At 43.7% G+C, this 23,484-nt stretch overlaps 1 protein-coding gene across 1 annotated transcript in view; it reads left to right on the forward strand.

Annotated features, from left to right (window-relative positions):
- Positions 1-216: 216 nt before the first annotated feature.
- Positions 217-23,484, forward strand: part of NPSR1 (neuropeptide S receptor 1) — an 86,905-nt gene continuing 63,637 nt past the window's right edge. The window contains exons 1-2 of the mRNA XM_083706382.1: positions 217-757; positions 14,155-14,287. Coding sequence (XP_083562508.1) covers positions 614-757; positions 14,155-14,287 — 277 coding nt within the window. The 5' untranslated portion in view covers positions 217-613. The remainder of the gene's footprint in view (positions 758-14,154; positions 14,288-23,484) is intronic.

The raw sequence follows: 23,484 nt of genomic DNA on the forward strand, positions 1-23,484 counted from the left end.
CATTTTGGATCCTATTGTTCTAGGACCAATCAGACTGCTGCATTTTGGATCCTATTCAACTCAGTACATAACAGGGATATAGTACAATCAGGGAATTGTGGCATGGATTTTGGAAAATGATGCAAAGAGAAATTACAGAAACAAAAAACAGTCTGCTTCAAACTCCTGGTGGTCTAGGCAAGTTTCACCAACTGATGACACATTTGATGGGCTGTGCTGCATCCTGCCAGGTACAATGGGACATGGAACAATGCTCTGTTTTGTAAAGAAGATGATGCTCACTTTGCCAGTTGGCTCCTTAGACGTGTGGTGATCTACAGCTAGCTCAGGTACAAGGATGACTCAATGGGGCTCCACTAGTAATTGACTCTAGGTGCTGACGAGAAACCTCTGGACAGCCAGGTCTGTCAGCAACCTGAGTTCCTTTAGACAGAAGGTTTCCCCAGCTTGGATGGTGTTGCTGAGTTGCCTTGAAGTTTGATGCCTCCCAGAGCCACTGGTGGAGCAGTGAAGCTGCCTGTGCAGCTGTGCTCCTCTGTGGAGAGAGCTTGGCTGTGTTATTAACTCTCCGTCACCAGAAGAGCCAGAGCAGTTCGGAAAAGAGCCACAAGCCATGCAAGCCAATGTCACAGAAGGCAGCAATAGCTCGAATGGGAGCGCTGACAGTCTGGATTCCACTCTTGTCACTTGCACAGAGACAGTGACTTTCACTGAAGCGGAGGAAGAGGAATTGGAATCCTTCTATTATTCCTTCAAGGTATGTTCCGCTTTCCTGCGGTCACTCGCTTTTCTTATTATGATGATCCAGCAGCTTGGCAGGCAGGCAGAACTCGCCAGTGGGGCACTGAATGCTTTTGCTCTGAGTTGGCAGCTGATTCCCGCCCCTCAATTTGTTTCAATGAGGGCTTCGAGGTCAAAGAGGTCTGTGTGTTTTTTCAGCTGCTGATCAGCGGGAGGAAATTTCAATGTTCAGCGGAGAGCAGGAAAGCGATCTTTGTATAACCAAAGGATGGTATATAGATATTGAATTGCTTAGGGGATTATGGTGTTTTCCTCTTTTTGGCTGCGATGTTTCAGCTGATGTTTCTAATGCAACAATAAACAGCATATTTGTAATTGCATTCCTATTCCTGTGTCTTGAAATTAAGATTGCTTAGATTAGTTTACTTCCTTGTGTTTCTCTGTTAAGTGTGATGCAAATTGATGGAGTTATAGAAATCACTACCAAGACGTAGCCATCCCAACAAATGTACTCTAAGCAACAGGCAGCTGAGTTCTGTGATTATGAAAAACCGTGCCGTCTTTTCAGGCTGTCTACCTCCCTTGCAAATTTAATTGACTTGTATAAAAGTTTCTGAGACTGTAATTTTCAGGATGCTGTTGGGGAGGGAGATTTGTGAATGGAGACAATTTGATTTCAGCCCTCTCATTGGAGAGTACCTTGCTATCGCCATCACTTAGCAGGTGAAGTTTGGGAGGGGGAACCTGAACAGAATCATGACAAACATTTAGTTTATAGCATAATTGTCTGGGCTGCTGCCAATCCTTTGATGGATTTAATTTCATCAGGTGGGTTTGTGTGTGTCACAACAAAACTGACAGTCATCAGGCAGCATCGCTCAGCGTGGTTTCAAAAATGAGAAGTTGGAAAAGGTCTTTCATCCCTCTGTGGATGTGTAATGGATCTAGTAAATCTCGGGCTTTAGGGCACATCTGCATAGTAGATGGCCATAGTTGTTTCTGGCTCTCTAGCACACAAGCAGAAAGACAGATCAGCATGGCTGTGCCCTGAGAGAAAGGTAGTAAGAGCCCTGATAGATCAGGTGCATCTAATCCAACATACTGCACAGGGCAGCCCAAGACATTTTGGCACCTGAGGTGGACGGCAAAATGGTGCCTCTCTCTCTGCCAGGGAAGAAGGGGTGAGAAAAGATCTACATAAGGGTAAAAAAATGGAAAGAAAGTTGTCATTAGGATCTGCTGCCCTGGTGGATTCTGCTGCCTGAGTCAGTCACCTCACCTTGCCTCATGGTTAAAGGTTAAGGGACCCCTGACCATTAGGTCCAGTCGTGACCAACTCTGGGGTTGCGGTGCTCATCTCGCTTTATTGGTCGAGGGAGCCGGCGTACAGCTTCCGGGTCATGTGGACAGCATGACTGAGCTGCTTCTGGTGAACCAGAGCAGCACACGGAAACACTGTTTACCTTCCCGCCACAGCAGTACATATTTATCTACTTGCATTGTGTGCTTTTGAACTGCTAGGTTGGCAGCAGCAGGGACCGAGCAACGGGAGCTCACCACATCACAGGGATTCGAACCACTGACCTTCTGATCGGCAAGTCCTAGGCTCTGTGGTTTAACCCACAGCGCCGCTCTATTCCTACACGCCACAGTGGCCAGGAAGCCCACAAACAAGACTGGAAGGCATTTGTCTTTGGGGGACAAAACAATTATATCTGAAAATGTGTAACAAAATTGCAATGGCCACTTCTGTTAGGGGAGAGATTTTGGCTTGGGACAATTTGAAGTGGAAAAGCTTATCTCTTCCCCTGTCCATTGCTTTTCCCCCCAGCTGTCTCCCCTCCCTGCTTCTTGCAAACACATGTCTGCAGCATTCCCTCAGCCGCGTCACCCACATTATAGGGAAATCTGATGGGTGGAAGAAGGGTTAAGCACTCCCTCCCGCCACGGATTCCCCACTGCAAATCACCACCTTCCAAAGCTGCTTTCACCTCATAGATGTGCTCACTAGGATTTTGTTACACATGCTTGCATGTATATGCAGTTCTGCCCTCTGCCTAGGTTGCATCCCTGGCATATGAAGACTACATGTATAGAATGAATGGCGAGCATTCTCAAATCCCATTGATTTCAGTGCAAGAGAGGGAATCAAGGTCTGCGGTCTCCCATTGGAATAGATGGGACTGGAACATCATTTAACTTTGGCTGGGAAGCCCTTTCCTTCCACGTAATGGGCACAACCCCAATACGTGTTATGGATGCATGCAAGAGGAGAATGGCATGGATCCTAACAGTGTGGGCAGGAGCAACTTAGCCACCCAGCTGGACCTGCCTCCCTCTTTACCAAAGTGGGCAAATGTTAAGAATGCAAGGCAAGCCTGTTGGATCAAACCGATGGCCCATTTAGTCCAGTATCCTCAGAGTAGCTGGCCAGATGCCTGTGGGAAGCTTGCAAGCTGAACATGAGCGCAATTGCCTACTTGCAATTTTCAGCCACTGGCATTCAGAGCCATAATGCCTCTGGCAGCAGAGTAGCCATCATTCGTTATGTGGCAGATGCAAAACACTTTGAAAATGGGACTGGGCTCTGATTCCGTACGAAGCACCTTTGAAGAAAATAATTTTCCAGTGCAAAGACTTTTTGCAATTGGTTGCAGCTGAAGCCCCATTGCCGTCTCTCCTTCCAGCAGGTAGGGGTGTGTGTGTGTGTGTGTGTGTGTGTGTGTGTTGCTTTGTTATGAATTTTGGCTGGATTCTGCTTGAAATGGAAAAATAAAATCAAGAAGCTCTCTTTCTCTCTTATCTTTCTAGTATTGACATCTGTCTGTGAGCCTAAACAACAGCAGCAGCAGCAGCAGCAGCAGAATAATAATAATAATAATAATAATAATAATAATAATAATAATAGTGGTAGTGATTGGGAATAAAGAGAGTGAAAGCTAGTTAACCTTTCCAATTTGAAGATAATATCCAAGCAGGTCATGTTGCTGGATACAACAGAGCATCTAGGACCAATCAAAAAGAAATAGGACACAACATAAGGAGAAGTGAATATTAATTCCTAATGTAACAAATGCCTCTTGATTGCATCACGCACACATGTTTCATCCTGGGGCATTTGTCTTGTAGGGACAAGTATTCGTTACAGGGACCTGTGTAAAATATCCATTTTTAGACTTCCTGCTTTTTGAGAAACACCACTTATAACTTTACAACTTTGACTTAAGGCAGCACACTGGTTTTGCAAATTCTTCCATTTTTTTCTGAGAGAGAGAGAGAGAGAGAGAGAGAGAGAGAGAGAGAGAGAGAGATCATCCACATGATGGTGGCCCCCATCTCCAACCCCCCTGCCAACATCTACTAGCAGTTTCATGGAGACGTGGAATAACATGGGAGCCATGTAGAAAGTACCCAATATAACCCCATTTTTTAAAAAAGGGGGTCTTGGAAATTATAGGCTGATTCGTTTAATGTTTGTCACTGGAAAAGTGGTGAAAAGTTCATACTGCGTCATCTACACTGAATCATCCAATATGGATATCTTCTGGGAATTTGCGGACTTGTCGCAAGAACTGGAGCTTTATGGGCAAAAAAGCACCATATATACAGTGAGGGGGGGGGGAGTATTGGATCCCGTGCTAAATTTGCAGGGGTTTCTGACTTTTGTCTTCTGGGTTTCTGGGGGGGGGGGGTGTTCCTGTTGTTATTCTGTCTCTCACAGCTACAATAAACCTACCATTAAAATTATGGACTGGTCATTTCTTCATCAGAGGGCAAACGGACAAATTTAGCAAGGGATCAAATACTTTCCCCCCTCACTGTACATAAAGGCCATATACACCAGTGTTTCCCAACCTTGGGCCTCCAGCTGTTTTTGGACTACAACTCCCATCATCCCTAGCTAGCAAGACCAGTGGTCAGGGATGATGGGAATTGTAGTTCAAAAACAGCTGGAGCCCCAAGGTTGGGAAACACTGAATTATACACACATGGACCATGGAGCAGAGAGAGCAGGGGGAAAGGGGTGGGGGTGGGGAACGATATCAGAGGTGTGCAACCATCTCCATTCTACATCATAGCTGGTGCTTTATGAGAAAATGTGGGGTGAAAGAACCCATCTCTTGCCAGAAGTCCTTCCTCAAGGAAGCGGGAAGCCTGCTCCAGGAAGCCAAACTTTTCATTTCCAGAGTAAAAACAAAGAAGATCAAACATAAAAACCTGCCCTATAAAATAATCAAAAGGTCTTGTCCCAACCTGGAGAAGCAACAAATATAATAAATAATAATAATAATAATAATAATATAAAAATAATAAATTTTATTTATACCCCGTCCTCCCCAGCCAAGACCGGGTTCAGGGAAGCTAACAACCAATAATAAAAACAAGTTGATTAAAATACAATTTAAAAAACAAGATTAAAATACATTAAAACATTAAGATGCAGCCTCATCACAGGAGGAGAAAGGAAAAAATGAGGGGATGGGAATCAAATTGGCTCCAAGCCAAAGGCCAGGCGGAACAACTCTGTCTTACAGGTGCTGTGGAAAGAAATCAGATCCTGCAGCTTCCTGGTCTCATGAGACAGAGCGTTCCACCAGGCTGGAGCCAGTGTTGAGAAGGCCCTGGCTCTGGTTGAGGGTAATCTGACTTCCTTAGGGCCCGGAACCTCTAGGGTGTTGCTATTTATGGACCTTAAGGTCCTCCATGGGGCATACCAGGAGAGGCTGTTCTGTAGGTACGAGGGTCCTAGGCCATGAAGGGCTTACAGGTTTTCCCCACAGGTAGCAAGACTCACCGCCTCCTCTATTTTCTCCTCCCTGGCATCGGGCAGTGCAAGTTGTGCTAGTTTGGAGACTACCCTGGAAAATCCCCAGGGAGTGCTCAGTATGTCATTTGCAGCTTGATTCCACTTCTGCTGAAACATCGATTGCATGATTATTCTTTTCAGGCTGCAATCCTGCCCCCACTTATCTGGCCGTAAACTCCATTGAACTCAGTGCATAAGATTGCCCTGTTAAAGTCATCTTGTATGATTTGTGTTTAAAAATACAAAGCTCGATTTAATTATACAAGGGGAAGAATGTCGACCAATCCTCCGTATCTTAGACAGGCTTGGGAGACGTTTTTATTGAGACATTATTTTGTTGCATTTATATTGGCTCTTTAAATGATGCTGAGCTTTAAATATTTTGATAACTGCTGGTTTTAGCTGTCCTTTGAATATTGCTTCTGTTGTTATCTTTGACTTGCTAAGGCACCCTTGAGGATATTAAGATTCCTCTTTAGACACAACGAAACGCATATATTTTAAACAAAAATGCTTCAAATATTATACATATTTATTGAATAAATTCAGAAGAGAGGGTAGCTAGAATTGTCACTGGGAATTGGTTATACTTTAATGATTAAGGACCAGCAGTTGATGATGAAGTGAGACTCAAATTAATTCTATCGAAATGATTATCATTGGAAGAGTTGTTTATCTGCTGCTTTGGGTGCTATGAATTCTCATGCACAACTAATTATTCCGCCTTTGTTATTTCCCCCTGCAATAGCTCAATGACTTATAGAAACTTCAGCCAACTTATTTCATCAAGGAACTTAATGTAATTACTTGCTTGGGAGATGCCCAATTGCTTTGAAGGGAAAGCTGGCCTGTGAGATCCAGTTACACCTTCCACCCTATTTCCTTGCTCCTGAGTGAGAGGAACTCCCACCAAGAGGTTTTTTCACCTGGGAAAGGGTAATTGCCAGCTAAATCCACAGTCACTGCTGAGCAAGTTCAGCCCGTTTCTTCTTCTTCTTCTTCTTCTTCTTCTTCAATAATAATAATAATAATAATAATAATAATAATAATAATAATAATTTATTTATTTATTTATTTATACCCCACCCATCTGGCTAAAAGTCAGGTAGTTGTTTACAGTGGTACCTCAGGTTACAGACGCTTCAGGTTACAGACACTTTAGGTGTCTGTAACTCTGCTAACCCAGAAATAGTACCTCAGGTTAAGAACTTTGCTTCAGGTTACAGACACTTTAGGTGTCTGTAACTCTGCTAACCCAGAAATAGTACCTCAGGTTAAGAACTTTGCTTCAGGATGAGAACAGAAATCGCACAGCAGCGGCACGGCGGCAGCGGGAGGCCCCATTAGCTAAAGTGGTGCTTCAGGTTAAGAACAGTTTCAGGTTAAGAACGGACCTCCGGAATGAATTAAGTTCTTAACCTGAGGTACCACTGTATTTCTTTGACATCTGATGAGAGGGCATTCCATGGGCGGGTGCCACCACTGAGGAGACCCTCTGCCTGGTTCCCTGTAACTTGGCTTTTCGCAGTGAGGGAACCGCCCAAACGCCCTTGGAGCTGGACCTCAGTGTCTGGGCAGAATGATGGGGGTGGAGGCGCTCCTTCGTATCAAACCATGTAGCATGAAAGTGCATTCTGATACACAGGGTAAAGATATTTAATACATAATAGTAAATAAATAATATTTATCTGGCGCTCCTCTTGTTCTTGTGACTCAGCTGATCAATGAGAAGTATGCTGCAGGCCTTGTAACATTAGAAAAGAACAAAGAGGAAAGAAAGACAAAAGGGTAAATTTCTTGGAGACTCTTCAAACTGACTGGAGAATGTGGCATTGTCCTGATAGTGTATAAAATGTTGTCAATATATGCACATATCCCAAGGACTGTTGGGGACTCTGCATAACGGCCAGAGAATGCACAAAATTCAAAATTCTGGCCCCATTTATTGCACCAGGCTAAATCACAGGATAAAGCACTTTGTTTCAGCCATGATAAAATAGCACATATCCTCCTAAGAAAATGAATGAAGCGTGAAGCATTGTAGATGTACCAGCAAAGTCTTTCCTTGGAAGTGGTAGCATAAATAAGAGCGATCTTATCCACAAGAGACAGTTGTTGCCACCAAATAAATTGATTCTTTTGTCAAGTAAAAACATCCTTTTATTTTCTCCAGTTCTTGCAAAAATATAATTGCACAGGTTTGATATTTTTGATGTTGGAAAGATTATTCTTATGCTGATTTAATGTGCTGCCAGGGCAGGGAGGAGATCAACTCATGGAGAAGAAGCAGTCATAATAATATGCAAGATAAACAGACAACCATTGAGCCAGCCATATGGATGGGAATAGTGATTATACACAAGGAGTGTTTTGAGGATTGGGGAAATTTCATGCACACATAGCTGCTTTTTAAAAGCAAAACATGGATTGAAAGGTGAGTGTAAAAGTTTTCAGTGTCACCACAAAAATAGACTTGTTCAGCCTGCATATTTATGCTGTGGTGCTTAGTGTTCAATAGCCCTGGAGCTGGAATTTGTGCTCAGGGGCTGATTCTGTTATTCTTCATGGTCACACTCCCATTTAAGATGAAAACAGGCCAAACAGTGATTGCATTTCCATAACCCACACATGGGGAATGAAAATGCAATTCACTGGACTTTATACATTTGCATAGTAATGTGAATACACATGCTGTAATTCCCAGACAATAATAATAATAATTTATTATTTATACCCCGCCCATCTGGCTGGATTTCCCCAGCCACTCTGGGCAGCTCCCAATCGAATATTAAAAACACAATACAGCATTAAACATTAAAAACTTCCCTAAACAGGGCTGCCTTCAGATGTATTTTAAAAGTAGGATAGTTGCTTATTTCCTTGACATCTGATGGGAGGGTGTTCCACAGGGCGGGCGCCACTACTGAGAAGGCCCTCTGCCTGGTTCCCTGTAACCTCACTTCTCACAGGGAGGGAACTGCCAGATGGCATTCGGAGCTGGACCTCAGTGTCCGGACAGAACGATGGGGCTGGAGATGCTCCTTTAGGTATACTGGGCCAAGGCCATTTGGTCAGCACCAACAGATAAGTCTGACCAAAGTCTTCTGACAGAGAAGCTTTCTCCAATTGAATGAACTTATGGGAGAATCTTGGACTTGGAACAGAGAACTTGGAACAGGTTCCAAAGCTAGGACTTAGGTTTCATGTTTGTGCTTTAGCTGTGGAGCTCTTCTACACACACACAAAAGGAGTATGGATAACCAACGTGTTTGGCATGTTTCTGGGTGGACTTTTTGATGGCATCCATCTTTCTCATGAGACAGTGGAGTGCGCCTCCATTGGGGGTGAAGTCAAACCACTGGGAAATCACGGCACCTTCTGTGGCTGCAGAAACCGGTAAGCAATAACTGCTGCATTCTGCCTTACTTTTGCTGCATTGGTGGCATTCTTCAAGGCACAAGTCTGGGCAGTGTGTCTGGACGTCCTGGGCTGCCCAGTCGACAAGACCTCCCTCTCAGCCTTGCTGATGTGGTCCAAAGGACAGCAGAGCAGGACGTTTGGCACAAGCGTGGCTGCAGGTGTACGAGGTGCCATCCAACTGCCTAGGGCAGGGGTCGGCAAGGTTTACCTCGCCTGGGCTGGTTCACTCCAGCGGAGATCACTCCATGGGTTGGATTGTGCGTGCACGCCCACAATTTCTGGCATCTGTGCAGACGCGATTTCCGGCACTGTTGAAGCGAGTCCCCGCGCCGCACCAGTTTAGCGCAGCATGCAGGGACTTGCCAAGTATGCAGCTTCATTCGGGGGTGGCTTCTGGGCCGGGTTAAACGACCTCCATGGGCCTCTTGTCGCCCATGGGCCTTAGGTTGCCGACCCCTGGCCTAGGGACTCCCCTCTGGATTTGTGAAGGGTTTGCCTTCTCGGTAGTGTCACCTGCCCTGTGGAACGCCCTCCCACCAGATATCAAAGAGAAGAACAACTAGGAGACATCTGAAGGCAGCCCTGTTTAGGGAAGCTCTTAATATTTTAATGTTTAATAGACTATTGTATTTTAATATTCTGTTGGGAGCCGCCCAGACTGGCTGGGGAAACCCAGCCAGATGGGTGGGGTATGAATAAATTATTATTATTATTATTATTATTTCTCTCAAAGTTGTCCCACAAGGCAACGGGTACTAGGATGCAGTGGCAGAGCAAGCCAATCAGGTGCTCCTCAGGGCCTCCGAGGAGTCTGCCTGCCTCCTCCCACTCAACCTCCCTACAGCTGAGGGTGAGGCGGCGGGTGGACTGCTTGGGGCAGCGCAGACCCTGCGGGTGCAAAAGCCATCGCGTCCCTCCCAGGAGAGCCGTGTGGCTTGGGTGCGCTGTGGGCCCCACGGTGAGCGCCACCTGGCATTTTGTCACCCCCCCAGTGGTGACATCCGGGGTGGCCCATCCTCACCACACACCCCTTCCTGCTAGGATGGACTAGGCCAAGTGTAAACAGCAAAAGGCTGAGCAGCCCGCAACAGAACAGACCTGTGCTGGTCCCGGGGGTGTTACCGTGCGGCGTGGCCTGAGTCCGGTCCTGGGTCGAGGGTCTGGAGGCTGTCTGTCAAGGGCGAAGCGGGGTCCAAGGCAAGGAGCTGGGCATGGTCAGGAACTCTGGAAGAGCAGGACAGGGTGCTGGCAGCAACAGGTAACCAACGATGTTGCTCCTGCAACGTGGGACTGGGCTGACTGGCCTTTATCTCTTCTGAGGCCAGGGGCGGTCCTGGCCCACAGGTGACTCGCCTCTCCTGGCCTGGAGGCGAGCACTCCTCCTGGGAGAACTTAGTTCCCTCTGCCTCTCTGCCCTGAGTCTCTGCAGCTTCAGAGAGGCTAGAGGGTTACTGGACCCAGAGGCAACCTCACCTTCCCCTGACAGGGCTGGGAGAGGAGCACCTGCAGGCAATGGGTCCTCCATCACCTCCAGAGCCAGAGTGGATTCAGCTGGTGTCTGCTCCTGAGGACCCGGCACAGGTGAGGGCCCTTCAGGTTCAAGCCCCTGCCTCAGCTCAGCTGGCCCTGGAGGCAGGGACTCCTGTGCAGGCTGGGATTCCTCAGGTTCTGCCTCTGAATCGGATTCCCAGGCCATCACAGCACCCAAGGTACCAGTTCTTGTGTTCACCCAAGTTTCACCTCCAGCTTCCAGGACAGGGTCTGGTGACTCTGGCCAGGACAATGTTCGTGCAACGAGGCCGTTTATGGCTCTCATGCAGTATGGTCCTCTGCATAGGATATGGATTGAAGTCCCAAATCCAGTGTTTCCCTTTATAGGCAGCCTTTGGGATATGCACTTCTGGGGGGAAATAAATAAATGGTACTACTAATAAGCACATCAATAAAAAAATACTACTTGTTGTTAGTATGTATTAAAACCCATCATTTATTACTTATATTTATTACTATTAACTGCTCGTAGCACTGTTAGAATTGTAAAGCCCCACGGCTACTAATAGAACTGTTGAAATAAATTACTACAAATTAAGCTATGACTTGGGACGCGGGTGGTGCTGTGGGTTAAACCACTGAGCCTAGGACTTGCTGATCAGAAGGTCGGCGGTTCGAATCCCCGCAATGGGGTGAGTTCCTGTTACTCAGTCCCTGCTCCTGCCAACCTAGAAGTTCGAAAGCACTTCAAAGTGCAAGTAGATAAATAGGTACCGCTCTGGCGGGAAGGTAAACAGTGTTTCCGTGCGCTGCTCTGGTTCGCCAGAAGCGGCCTAGTCATGCTGGCCACATGACCTGAAAGCTGCATGCCGGTTCCCCTGGCCAATAAAGCGAGATGAGCGCCACAGCCCCAGAGTCGGTCACGACTGGACCTAATGGTCAGGGGTCCCTTTACCTTTAAGCTATGACTTGCAATTCAAAAAGTTGTAGAAATCACAAATCAGTTTTGGGGTTTTTTTTTGTTTTTTTAAAAAAACTTAATTTCAATCAGTGTAAGCATGGTAAAGCATTGGGGACACTTTTCTGTACATTTCTGTGTGCTGCACATCTCCAGGAGTATCCTTGCCTTTGGCAATGGTTTGTTTTGGGATGTGGTGCCTAGAATACAGGAATAGCCTATTTTAGCTCACAATACAGCAATTAAAGCAATTAAAGAGCACCGCCAATACATTATTGTTGCTAGAAAGCCTATATAGTATAAGAAGGTTAATTTTGTGGGAAATAATTCATAATGAATTGAAGAAAAGTGTTTTAAAGTACTTTTCCAAAACAATACAGAGTCCTTTTTGTTGGGGAAATTCAGACGGAAATTCCCAGGTCAAAAAAGGTTATTTATGTATGCCACTACTGTGTCCCGTAATTTGTTAGCCCCCAAATGGAAAACGAATGAGGTCCCAACTAAAGAAGAATGGCAACTTAAACTGATGGAATATGCTACTATCTGAAGCCCAGGCAGCTTTCCGTGAGAATCATTCAACAACAGACCATTGTCTAATGCTGTCCTTCCTAGCTGAGAAGTATACCAGACACCTACAGGGTAAACTCTTCGTGGCCTTTATGGACCTGAAATCAGCATTTGACTCCATCCCCAGATCCCAGCTATGGTCCAAATTGAGTCTGATCTTGCAGGACAAACGACTTCTCTTTCTTATAAAAGCCCTGTATAATGGAACCAAACTGCAGGTCCGATGCGGTCGACAGGGACAGCTATCGAAAAACATCAAGATGACTAGGGGGGTGAGACAGGGTTGTATTTTGGCCCCCACATTGTTTTGTCTATTCTTAAATGACCTAGAAGAGAACTTAATGGACCCAGATGGACACATTCCAAAAATAGGAATGAGAAGGACCCCTTTGTTGTTGTATGCTGATGACGCAGCCATCATCTCGCGTTCCAGGCCGGGCTTGAATTATCTGTTGAGGAAATTTTCTGATTACTGTTCTGGAAATGGTTTATCCATTAATTATGAAAAATCTAAAATCTTAGTCTTTGAAAGAAGATTCTCCCAGTCTAAATGGGTGCTGGATGGCCATAACCTTGAACAGGTAAAATACTTCAGTTACCTAGGGCTCACATTCCATCATACAAGATCTTGGAAGCACCATTGGCAAACCTCCCTTCAAAAGGCGGAGATTACAAAGCTAGCCATACATAGATTCTTCTTCACAAAGGGCGGCAAATATGTTCCAGCAGCCTTAAGGGTTTTCAACGCAAAGCCCGTTTCCCAACTCCTGTATGCAGCAAATGTCTGGCATAATGGGGACCTGCCAAAGCTAGATGGCTTTCAGGCAAAATTTATACGATCTCTGCTGCAGGTACCTAACTGCGTCCCCAACTCCGTACTTTTGTTGGAAGCTGGTGAATGCCCAATTTCAGCTAGAGCGTGGTGGGCTGCCCTAAGACATTGGCTCAGGATTTCAGTGTTTAATCTAGGGAAGGGTCTGTACCAACATTTGACCAATGAGGAATTTGTCAGCAAATGGCAGAAAACCATGGCTAAAAAAGCCACCTCTATTGGTCTGTCTCCCCCCCAACTGTATTACCTGGGCTATGAAGGCGCCCAAAAGGTCTTAAAGCAAAGATTATGGGACAATGCACACAGTGACTTGCGATCTCGATCACATGCAGTCTGTAGTCCACTGGCAGCAGGAGTTCAATATGGGTATGTCTTTGAGTTAACATCTTACATCAAAAACCTGACAGTACCTAACTATCGAAGGCTTTTTACAAAGGCCAGACTGAATGTCTTCCCCTCTGCAGTGCTGGATGGTAGGTTGAGAGGAGTTCCCTACCAGGACAGACTTTGCTCGTGTGCTCAAGACATCGATTCCATAAATCATATTTTGTTACATTGTGCGAAGTATGAGCAGGCCAGGGCTGAACTGATACTACCCTTGCTGGTGCCTTTCCCGGGAAAGTCAGAGGCTCACTATGTCAGGTTCCTACTGGAAGACCGTACAAAAGCTAGAACGTTGGCAGTGGCAAAGTTTTTATCGGTGGTTGCAAGAACAAATGAGCCCTATATTCCAAACAAAGTGCTTGATTAACCTGGAGGTAGGCTGTATGAACTCTGTATTGATTTGTAATGTTTTGTTGGTCTCTGGACTGTAATAAAGATTGTTGTTGTTGAATATGCACAGCTTGTGGACCTAACATATAGAACAAGAGAACAAGAAGAACATACGTTTAGAGAAGATTGGAAAATGTTTATTGAATATATGGGGGGAAGTTGTGTACATTAGAAAACGTGGGCAGCGTGAAGATAAGTTCAACAGTGTAAATAAGTTTTGATGGATGTAATAATGGAATACTGAATGGTTTGGTTTATATAAAATATGCAGGGATTTGTGTTATGCAAAACGAACCATGGAAAGAGAAGAAGGGAAGTCATTGATATTTTAAGGTTGTTTAAATGAATATTCTAAAATATAAAACAGAAAATTTAATAAAAATTATACAGAAAAAAGAAGGTTAATTTTGGCTTTAAATGAATAAGGCTTTTAAATACAGAATTAACAAAGCACAAGTTTGACCGCCGCATCTTTCTGCCACTTGGGTAATGTGCTCAATTGCAGCTCAGCATCTGCTACAACTGGATCCATCCATTTAACACAGTTATTTTCTTTCCCCGCAGACAGAACAGCTTGTTACCCTTTGGATTCTTTTCGTCATAACCGTGGTTGGGAACTCCATTGTTTTGCTCTCCACCTGGAGGAGGAAGAGGAAATCCAGGATGACTTTCTTTGTGACCCAGCTGGCCATAACAGGTAAAGCTGTGTCAAAAGGGGGCGTGGAATTGCTCATTTATTTTCACTTGGCAGCAAAAAAGGGGATGGTTTTCATACCCAGGGAATGAGCCCTTGTGGGAAAATTTTGCCCTGATACTTGCCTCTTCCATTCGCTGTCCTAACTCTATTCTGCTGTCCGTCGGATATAGTTGTCCAAGAAACTAGTAAATTTCGCCAAATGCACAGTAGCACAGGGCATGCAACATTATCTGGCCTAGGTACTGGAAGGGACTAACAGTGAGGAAGCCACAGCTTTTCCAGAAATGTGGGGGTTTGGGGCGGGGATAATGAATGAGGAAAATATAATTTCTTATTGATTGAATCCATAGATCAGGTAAAAAAATCCAAATTAAAAAACATCTGTGCTTGTTTCTGCTAAAACAACTAGAAATTCCACTTTTTTGTAAATAATTGTTATTAAGTTTTACAATTTTATATTCAACACAAACATCATTATCACAAAAAGCGTATATGAATCCCAATGACTTCCCTCAAGTTCCTCTTTGGGTTCTCTAAATATTTGCTTCTCCTGCCTATCTTATTCTACCTTAATTTTATAATACTTTAGTTAAATATTATTATATTCTTATCATTTTTGTACCATATTTTTTCACGTTACATCTTACACTTTGTTGTTTTTAATTATTACATCTTAACTTCTGTGTTTGTTTTCTTAGTTATAAGTGTTTACTCAAACCACCTCTTTACAATATTTCTGTAGGTACAGCATAAACGGTTCCCAATCTTTTTTTAAATCTCTATTGTCTTTGTCTCTAGTTAGCTTCGCCATTTCAGCGTATTTTCCAGTTAGCTTCGCCATTTCAGCGTATTCCATCATTTTTTCTTGCCATTCTTCTTTCATTGGTATCTTATCGTCTTTCCATTTTTGGGCTAGTAATATCTTAGCCACCGTTGTAGTGTACATAAATAATTTCTTCTGCTCTTTTGGCAAGTCTTGACCTGTAATAGAAATTCTAAAAATATAATCTAGGTTCAAAATCCAGCCTTTGGCATATGCACTTCTCATTAGTGCCTTGTAAAAGAAAGGTTGATTTTTCTGTCACATATTTCTTTATTTGTAGAGCCCAATATCTTGAAGAGGGAAAGACTATACCTAGATAATATGATTTTACTTGCTCTATTTCTTTAGAGTCTATGTACTAGTTGTGCAACATTTTTCACTTACCTAAGACTACTACGAGATTGATGTATAGTCACGAAATTAAAAGACGCCTGCTTCTTGGGAGAAAAGCAATGACAAACCTAGACAGCACCTTAAAAAGCAGAGACATCACCTTGCCGACAAAGGTCCATATAGTTAAAGCTATGGTTTTCCCAGTAGTGATGTATGGAAGTGAGAGCTGGACCATAAAGAAGGCTGATCGCCGAAGAATTGATGCTTTTGAATTATGGTGCTGGAGGAGACTCTTGAGAGTCCCATGGACTGCAAGAAGATCAAACTGATCCATTCTTAAGGAAATCAGCCCTGAGTGCTCACTGGAAGGACATATTCTGAAGCCGAAGCTCTAATACTACGGCCACCTCATGAGAAGAGAAGACTCCCTGGAAAAGACCCTGATGTTGGGAAAGATGGAGGGCACAAGGAGAAGGGGACGACAGAGGATGAGATGGTTGGACAGTGTTCTCGAAGCTACGAACATGAGTTTGACCAAACTGCAGGAGGCAGTGGAAGACAGGAGTGCCAGGCGTGCTCTGGTCCATGGAGTCACGAAGAGTCGGACACGACTAAACGACTAAACAACAAGACTACTGCTTTGGATTTAGCACTGTTAATGACTAGATAATTTTCTGTACAAACTGTCTCAGTAATCTTATACCAGCTTGTGATGTTGAAAATAAAATCACACCATTGGCACAAAGTGATATCTTCACAGGTCTAGCCATAGTGTTAAGCATATCAAAATTTTGGCTATACAAACTTAGTTCAATAAATTGAATAAATTGATATTTAAGCATATCAAAATTTTGGCTATACAAACTTAGTTCAATAAATTGAATGAAGATAAGGTCTGGTCAGACTCCTTCATATATAGGAATCTCACATGTAGGAACAGAATTTCAGTCTTTTCAAAACTTTAAATGTGTTTCTGTGTAAAGCTGCTTGATTGAAAATAATAGCTTCAAATCAATATTTGTTTTTAAACAATTTATCCCCAGAAATCTATATACAGAATCAGAAGCAGCAATGAAGTCTTTCAATTTTATTGCATTAGCTATGTGGCCATAGCATAATATACATAGAAATAACAACATAAAATGGGGGTGGGGAGGTAAAAGTGGATGTCGTCCTGGGCGAATACTTTGGGGAAAAAAATGGGGATAACAAAAGTAACAGGGGATTTAAAACATCGAGTGACAGAGAATACAAAAACAGGTTCGATTGTGCGGCGTATCGACTACATCTGTGGTATTAAAGAAGAAGTTGGTGCCGCTTTCCTCTTCATCACACTAAGCAGGAAGTTAGCTGTCATCTCGGTAATCCAACAGTCAGAATCCTGCAGAAGAAGGGACACTATCCAAGGCTGGATTGGGAGATGAAGCTTGTTCACAAGAGGAGTTAGAAACCGAGATCTTTCATCTGTCCAGTTGGGACAGAAAAGCATTACATGTTCCATAGTCTCCAGAGCCGTGTCAATGCAGGTGCATGTTCTATTTGCGATGGAAACTCTGGTGTAACGACCCGACAAAACTGCTGTAGGAAAACAGTTGAGACGGGCACAGGTAAAGGCCCTTCGCTTAGCCTCCGAAGGAATTGTGAAGCAGTATAGAGGGATCCCTTCAGGGGGTGGAATAGCTAGGGCTAAGCCTGAACACGGCCCTCTTGCATGGGAAGCTGTGTTAGAGAAGTCAAGTTGCTGTAGCTTCTTTTTGATTGGAGGTAGGGCCGCCGGGCTAATACACTCTAAGTTAAAAACAGTTTTGCGGTTCAAATTGAGAAGAGAGCGGAATTTGAGATTAATTGTAGTTTTCCAAGGAGAATTATGAATATCTCTTAGGATCAGATTGGAGAAACCACCTCTAATTCGAGCATCCGATGCTAGTAGGTGGGAGCTATAGGAAATGGCTCGACTCCATGCTCGTTTTTCAATTGAGGGCTGGGCGAACTCAAGTCGTAGGGCTGCACCTGAGACACATCTCGGGACGCCGGAAAGAGATCTCAGAAACATGTGGAGTGGGCGATCCAAGTTACCTGATATTGCTGTAGTCCATACTTCGCAGCCATATAATAATTTAGGGACAACTTTGGCATTAAATATTTGAATTGCTGCTGGAAGGTGTTTGCCGCCCTTCTGGTGATAAAATCGGACAATGGCATTAGAGGTCATGGTTGCAGCAAGAGAGGCAGATTGTAGATGGGTGGTCCAGGAGAGATTCTAAGTAAATATTAAGCCTAGATATTTAAAGGCTTTTACCTTTTCTAAGTAGCCACCTGTGATCTTAAGCGGCTCCAGCTTGAGTTTGCGGGAACGAGTGAAGTGGAGGACTTTTGATTTTTTATAATTAATATTAAGAGCTTCCGCCTTACAATAGGCGATAAATGCATTAACTGCATTTGCTAGGTCCGCAGCTGTTCTGGATAAGATGACGGCATCATCTGCATAGAAAAGGGAAGCAACGGGGTGGCCTACTAAGTGAGGAGGATACTTAGTTGCTAGCTTCAAAGGGGAAAGAGTATCATGAAGATAAAGATTAAACAGTAAAGGGGCCAAGAGACAACCTTGTCGGACACCCCTGGCCGTTGGGAATGGAGTGGTAAGGGAGCCGTTGGGACCAATTCGGACGCGAGCTGTGGTGTTTGAATAAAGGGAAATAATTAGGGAGAGGAGGTGCGGATCAATTCCCAGATGGGCAAGTTTGGACCATAATCTCTGCCTAGGAATGGAATCAAAGGCGGCCTCCAGGTTCATGAAAGCGGCAAACAGGTGGCCTTGCCTTGGTGCAGTGTATTTACTGGCAAGGTGATAGAGAGTTAGACAGTGGTCCATGGTTGATGCTGACTTCCGGAAGCCAATCTGTTCTGGCGGTAGAATGTTTCTCTCATGGACCCATGAAAGATGTTCTTCCAGTAAAACAGCGGCAAATATTTTCCCCGGAATAGATAGTAAACTGATGGGGCGATAGTTCCTAGGGATGTTTGGCTGGCCGCCTTTGAAAATCGGAACTATTGTAGCTTCTCTCCAGGAGTCGGGGATGTCTAGGGCGGAGGAGATAGCGGTGAATACAGGAGTCAGCTGTTCACTCCACCAAAGAGGATCAGTCAGGAAAAGGTCCAACAGGACCATGTCTGGGCCGGGGGCCTTATTCCTTCGCATGGACATTATTATGTTGAAGATGCGGGTTGAGGTAAAATTTACTGAGGAGGTGGTACTAAGAGAACAGGAACAGAGGTCCAACAGGGATTGAAGGTGATCTGTAAGATGATTTGGAGAAGCGAAACTGGCTGAATAATAGGCGATCCATTCGTCAGCGGAAATCAGGGTAGCTGAATTGAATGGTGCCGAAGGCCTAACTAAGCGCCAAAAGGAGCGGGAGTCATGCCTCTCTACAGCCGAACGAAGAGTGGACCAAGCCTCAAGGATGTGCTGCTGTTTCTTGCAATGAATCATGTTTCTGTATGTCCTTTTAATATCTAGAAGCTCTGCACAGGTTTGGGGGTCGTTGGAAAATTTGATGATTCTGACCATTTTCCTAATTCGCCTTCTTAGGGCTTTACATTCCTTGTCAAACCAAGGTGATTCAGAGAAGAAGCGTTGGTGGGTAGGCGAGGTGGTGGTTAGCAGCAATGAAGTCAATAAAAGCAGTAGGAGACTTTGCTGTGTATTAAATTATCAAATGGAGTAATTATCAAGGGTTCTTTTCCCAAAGCCTGCCTGCTCTAATCTTTGAAGGAGATGTGCTGTATAAATTTAGGCTCATCTATCAATGAGGGTGATTGATGTATAAATCATGGGACCCTTCTGATTCCCTTTTTCAAATACTGGGTCTATAACGTTACATTTCCAACCTTTGCGGTACAACATTCAGAAACAAGGTTCATTGCTCTTGAAATTTTCAGTTTGGCAGGAAGTACTTTCCCGGAGTCTTATTTATTCTTCAATTCTACATATAAGATTTTACCTCTTGGGAGGATGCAGGAGGCCATAAAGAGATGGAATTAATATCTAATACAGGAAACGTTCCACAGGATATCTTTCCTATTGCAATTTCTTCTTTAAACATGTCTGATTAAAAATGCCCCTACATTGAAGCAACGGCAGATATATCTCAAGATAATTTTATTTTGCTTGCCCTACTTGCCATATGTCCAGATTTCCCCAACATTTTGCTGATTCAGGAAAATCTGCCTGCCCGATTCCTAGACGTGTTTGGGGAAACCAGGATGCATGGCAGAAATAAGCTGAGTTTGGCCCATTTGCAGCCAAAATCAATGTCAGCCCAAAATTTAGCCTTTAAAAAACCAGCCAGGTTTTCTTGGCTGCAATTATTTTTTGTAACCTCATCTAAGTTCTTAACATAGACCCTTATATACAGCCTTCAGGGGAAGTGCAAGCAATTCTTAACTTCTACATTATTTGGGAAGATGGGCCTTCAGCTGTGCAATGGAGAGTTTGATGACTGCCAGCTATGGAAGGAAGGCATTGTTTGCAAATCGTGTCCTCCCTCAAAGAGAGCATGTGTTGTGGTGCGACCTGACAACCAAACCCTGTGTTGTGGGTGGGTACGATTGGATAGCCACAACACCCTATTGGTAGGTCCCTCGATGCTGGGTTTAATCAGGCCAATGGGATGCTAGCCAAATGGATCGAGGGACCTATTTATGCCCATGCATGTGATAGATTTGGATAGGATTGTACTGTAAGGCAGTATTTTGGATAAAAGCCGAAATAATTCAAATTGTTTAATTTATGCAGTTTGCATATTCCTTTCTCTCTGGCCTATTTAGACTTCCCTTATTCCTAACATTAAGAATAAATTTACTGGTACTTTTAATATCCTGGTGTTCCAGTCCTAATATATTTTGTTGGACTTTAGACTTAGTAATTTAAACAAATACTGGGGTGTAATGCTCCAGTGCTTAAATTAAACAGTGTTTTTCATTACTTCACCAGAACAGTCTTCAGAATAATTCAGCAAGTTTTGTGTGAAAAATAAAATGAACTTATGCCATCTGGGTTTGAGGACTGAAGAATATATTAGTTTATAGAGAGTGAACTTGTTGGGTGTTATCTTGGAGTGGATAGTTTGAATGATTTTCTATATATATCTCTGGCAGACAAAGAACCAGAAGTTCTCTCTCCCTCTCCCTCCACGTTTTTCTTTTTTCCTTCCTTCCTTCCTTCCTTCCTTCCTTCCTTCCTTCCTTCTTTTATTTTCTTCATTTTGGTTTGTGTTTTTATTTAGATTAGTTTTTATCTTTGATAAAAAGATATTTGATATTTGTATTTTTTTTAAAAAAACATAAAATTTATTTTAAAAATTAATAATAATTCAGCCATTCACCTGTTATAAGAAAAAAACAACTGCTCCTTTTCCCTTATGGGGTACCCAAGAGCCCGTATAGAGTCCTTATGTAGGTTCTCTATTGGTAGGAGAAAATAACAGAGGCCAACCGGAGAGTATTGAGAAGCAAAGCAGCTAGTAAGCCTGATCTTTATTAACCATTGCAACAGGGTGCTCACAACCACACGCAGGAGAGAGGAGAAGGACCCAGAACAATGGTGTGCAAGGCTTATATAGACTTTTGAAATTGCCCACCCTGTAGCTCAAGGTAAAGGTAAAGGGACCCCTGACCATTAGGTCCAGTCATGGCCGATTCTGGTGTTGCGGTGCTCATCTCGCTTTATTGGCCGAGGGAGCTGGCGTACAGCTTCCAGGTCATGTAGCCAGCATGACTAAGCCGCTTCTGGTGAACCAGAGCAGCGCACGGAAACGCTGTTTACCTTCCCGCCGGAGCGGTACCTATTTATCTACTTGCACTTTGACGTGCTTTAAAACTGCTAGGTTGGCAGGAGCAGGGACTGAGCAACGGGAGCTCACCCCGTCACGGGGATTCAAACTGCCGACCTTCTGATCGGCAAGTCCTAGTCTCTGTGGTTTAACCCACTGCACCACCCGCTCAAGACCATCCCCCAAAACATCATCCATACATCACAGAAGGGGCGGTCTACAGCAGAATCCTGTCTGGCAGGAAACCTGTTAATGGGTTTACCTGGAAAGCGTGGTCATTCTTTTGTGATGATAAATACTTAATTCCTGAGTCCAGGTCACAGGTTCATCCTATTCATACACAAATATGCCCTTAAGGCAGGATTTGTGAGCACAGAGACAATGGAGAGGTTTTTCCCATTTCCATCCAAACTGCAGAGGATTATTTGAGGTCACTGAAAGAGTCAAAATGGCTTTAGGACTGTTTTCCTGTACTGTTTCAGACATGTGGTTTATATATTTATTTATGTATATGTATGTATATGTGTCTGCCTGGTACATTTATGAACATTTATTTTATATTTTAGACCTTATAATTCTCCCAACACACCTTTATAATTAGCAAATATTTACCAAAGAGAACAAAGCTGAAGTTCATTCTACAGCACACAAAGCCAGATTTCACAATGACTTGCTAAAACCCTCCAACTCTCACAAAAGCAAAGAGAATGTAATGGGGGGATATATTTCAAAAGCAAACCTTCGATCAAAGCAGAGCAATGCAGGAATATAACAAAAGAATAATAGTGTGGAGGACTGATCAATATTACAATATAATGAAACAAAAGACATGTATCATTCAATGAAATGTAATAGAACGTGGTTCTAAAAAAACTCTCTTAATCAAAGTAGGTTGTTTAGCAAAGTCATTTAGAAAGGGCATCAAAACCTGTCACCAAGAGAACAGTTTAAATTATCCCTTGTCAGATTTTTGTAACAGTACTTTGTTTCTGGTTATTAATTTGGAGATTATGGGATGAATCACCACTTTGCAACATGCCGGAGCTCCACAAAGGATGTCTTAAATCCCACAAGCTAGAATCTGAATGACAAGCCATTAGGAAACAAAGGTTGACAGACTTTGGCTTTTTAAGGTCAATGTTATTTTTGAATGAATCTCTGAATTCTGAAATTATTCTTGGTTAATACCCTAAGGCAAGCAAAGAGGAGCCGGACTAAGGATAATGCTGTGTTCATTTGTATTTTGGGAGAGAAGGGTGGTTTTGGCTTGCCTATCGGGTGAAAATAAATCAAATGAACTCTTCCCACGGATCAGACAACCGAGCCACACTCTAGTGAAAGATATTCAAGTGCAGAAACAGGATTTATCCACATAATTCTGCTGGCTAGATATGCAACAGGAATAACGACACTCAGCCAGGAGGCTCCTTCTGGTTCCGCAAGGAGGAAATTTATAAATTACCACCTGCTTTTCTGTGGCTTCCTTCCACACATGGGTTCCACGGGAGGAGGATGACAGAAGCTCAGGGTTTTTTGTGGGGCTGGGTCTTTATTCCCCCTCCCCTCCTGTTATAGCAATCTCTAGTGAAACAAGTTTTGCAGGGCCTTGAAGTTTGTGTAACCCGTTTGAACAGGGAAAAAAATAGCAGGGGGAATTGAATTTTCTATACAATGTGTAAGCATGGAGCCTTTAAGACTCTGGCAGCACAATCTTGTACATGTCTACTCAAATGTAAGTCCCCCTGAGCTTAATGTGGCTGAAATAAGTGAGTACAGGGTTGCAGCCTGAGAAATATCCGTCTCCACAGAGACGGCTCTGAAGTGCCTTTTCTATGCCAGTTTCATCTGTGAGTGAGAGGCAGATAAAGGGAGGCTAGACTGAGCGTAAGACCAATAGACAGAGACAGAGAAGAAGGAGCTCCTACCACGCTAACCTCTTTTTGAATACACAGGGACAGGCCGCCTGCGTCATCTCTGGCACATGAATCCTGCTTCCTTTTGCTAAGTGCATGCTAGATTTCGCCAAAATGACTCGATGGCCGAGCAACACTCCTAATTCCCTTCTGAACTGAGTCATTCACTTCATTCTTGTTATGTACTGAAGTTCTCACCCTGGGCCAGCAGGGGGATACTGTAGATAATTTTCACTCAGGTCCGCATATGCAAATAAGGAATTGAAAGTGACGTTCAGTGATTGGATAGTTACA

Source organism: Podarcis gaigeae, assembly GCF_964106915.1.
Source record: "Podarcis gaigeae genome assembly, chromosome: 12".
Classification (NCBI taxonomy): Eukaryota; Metazoa; Chordata; class Lepidosauria; order Squamata; family Lacertidae; genus Podarcis; species Podarcis gaigeae.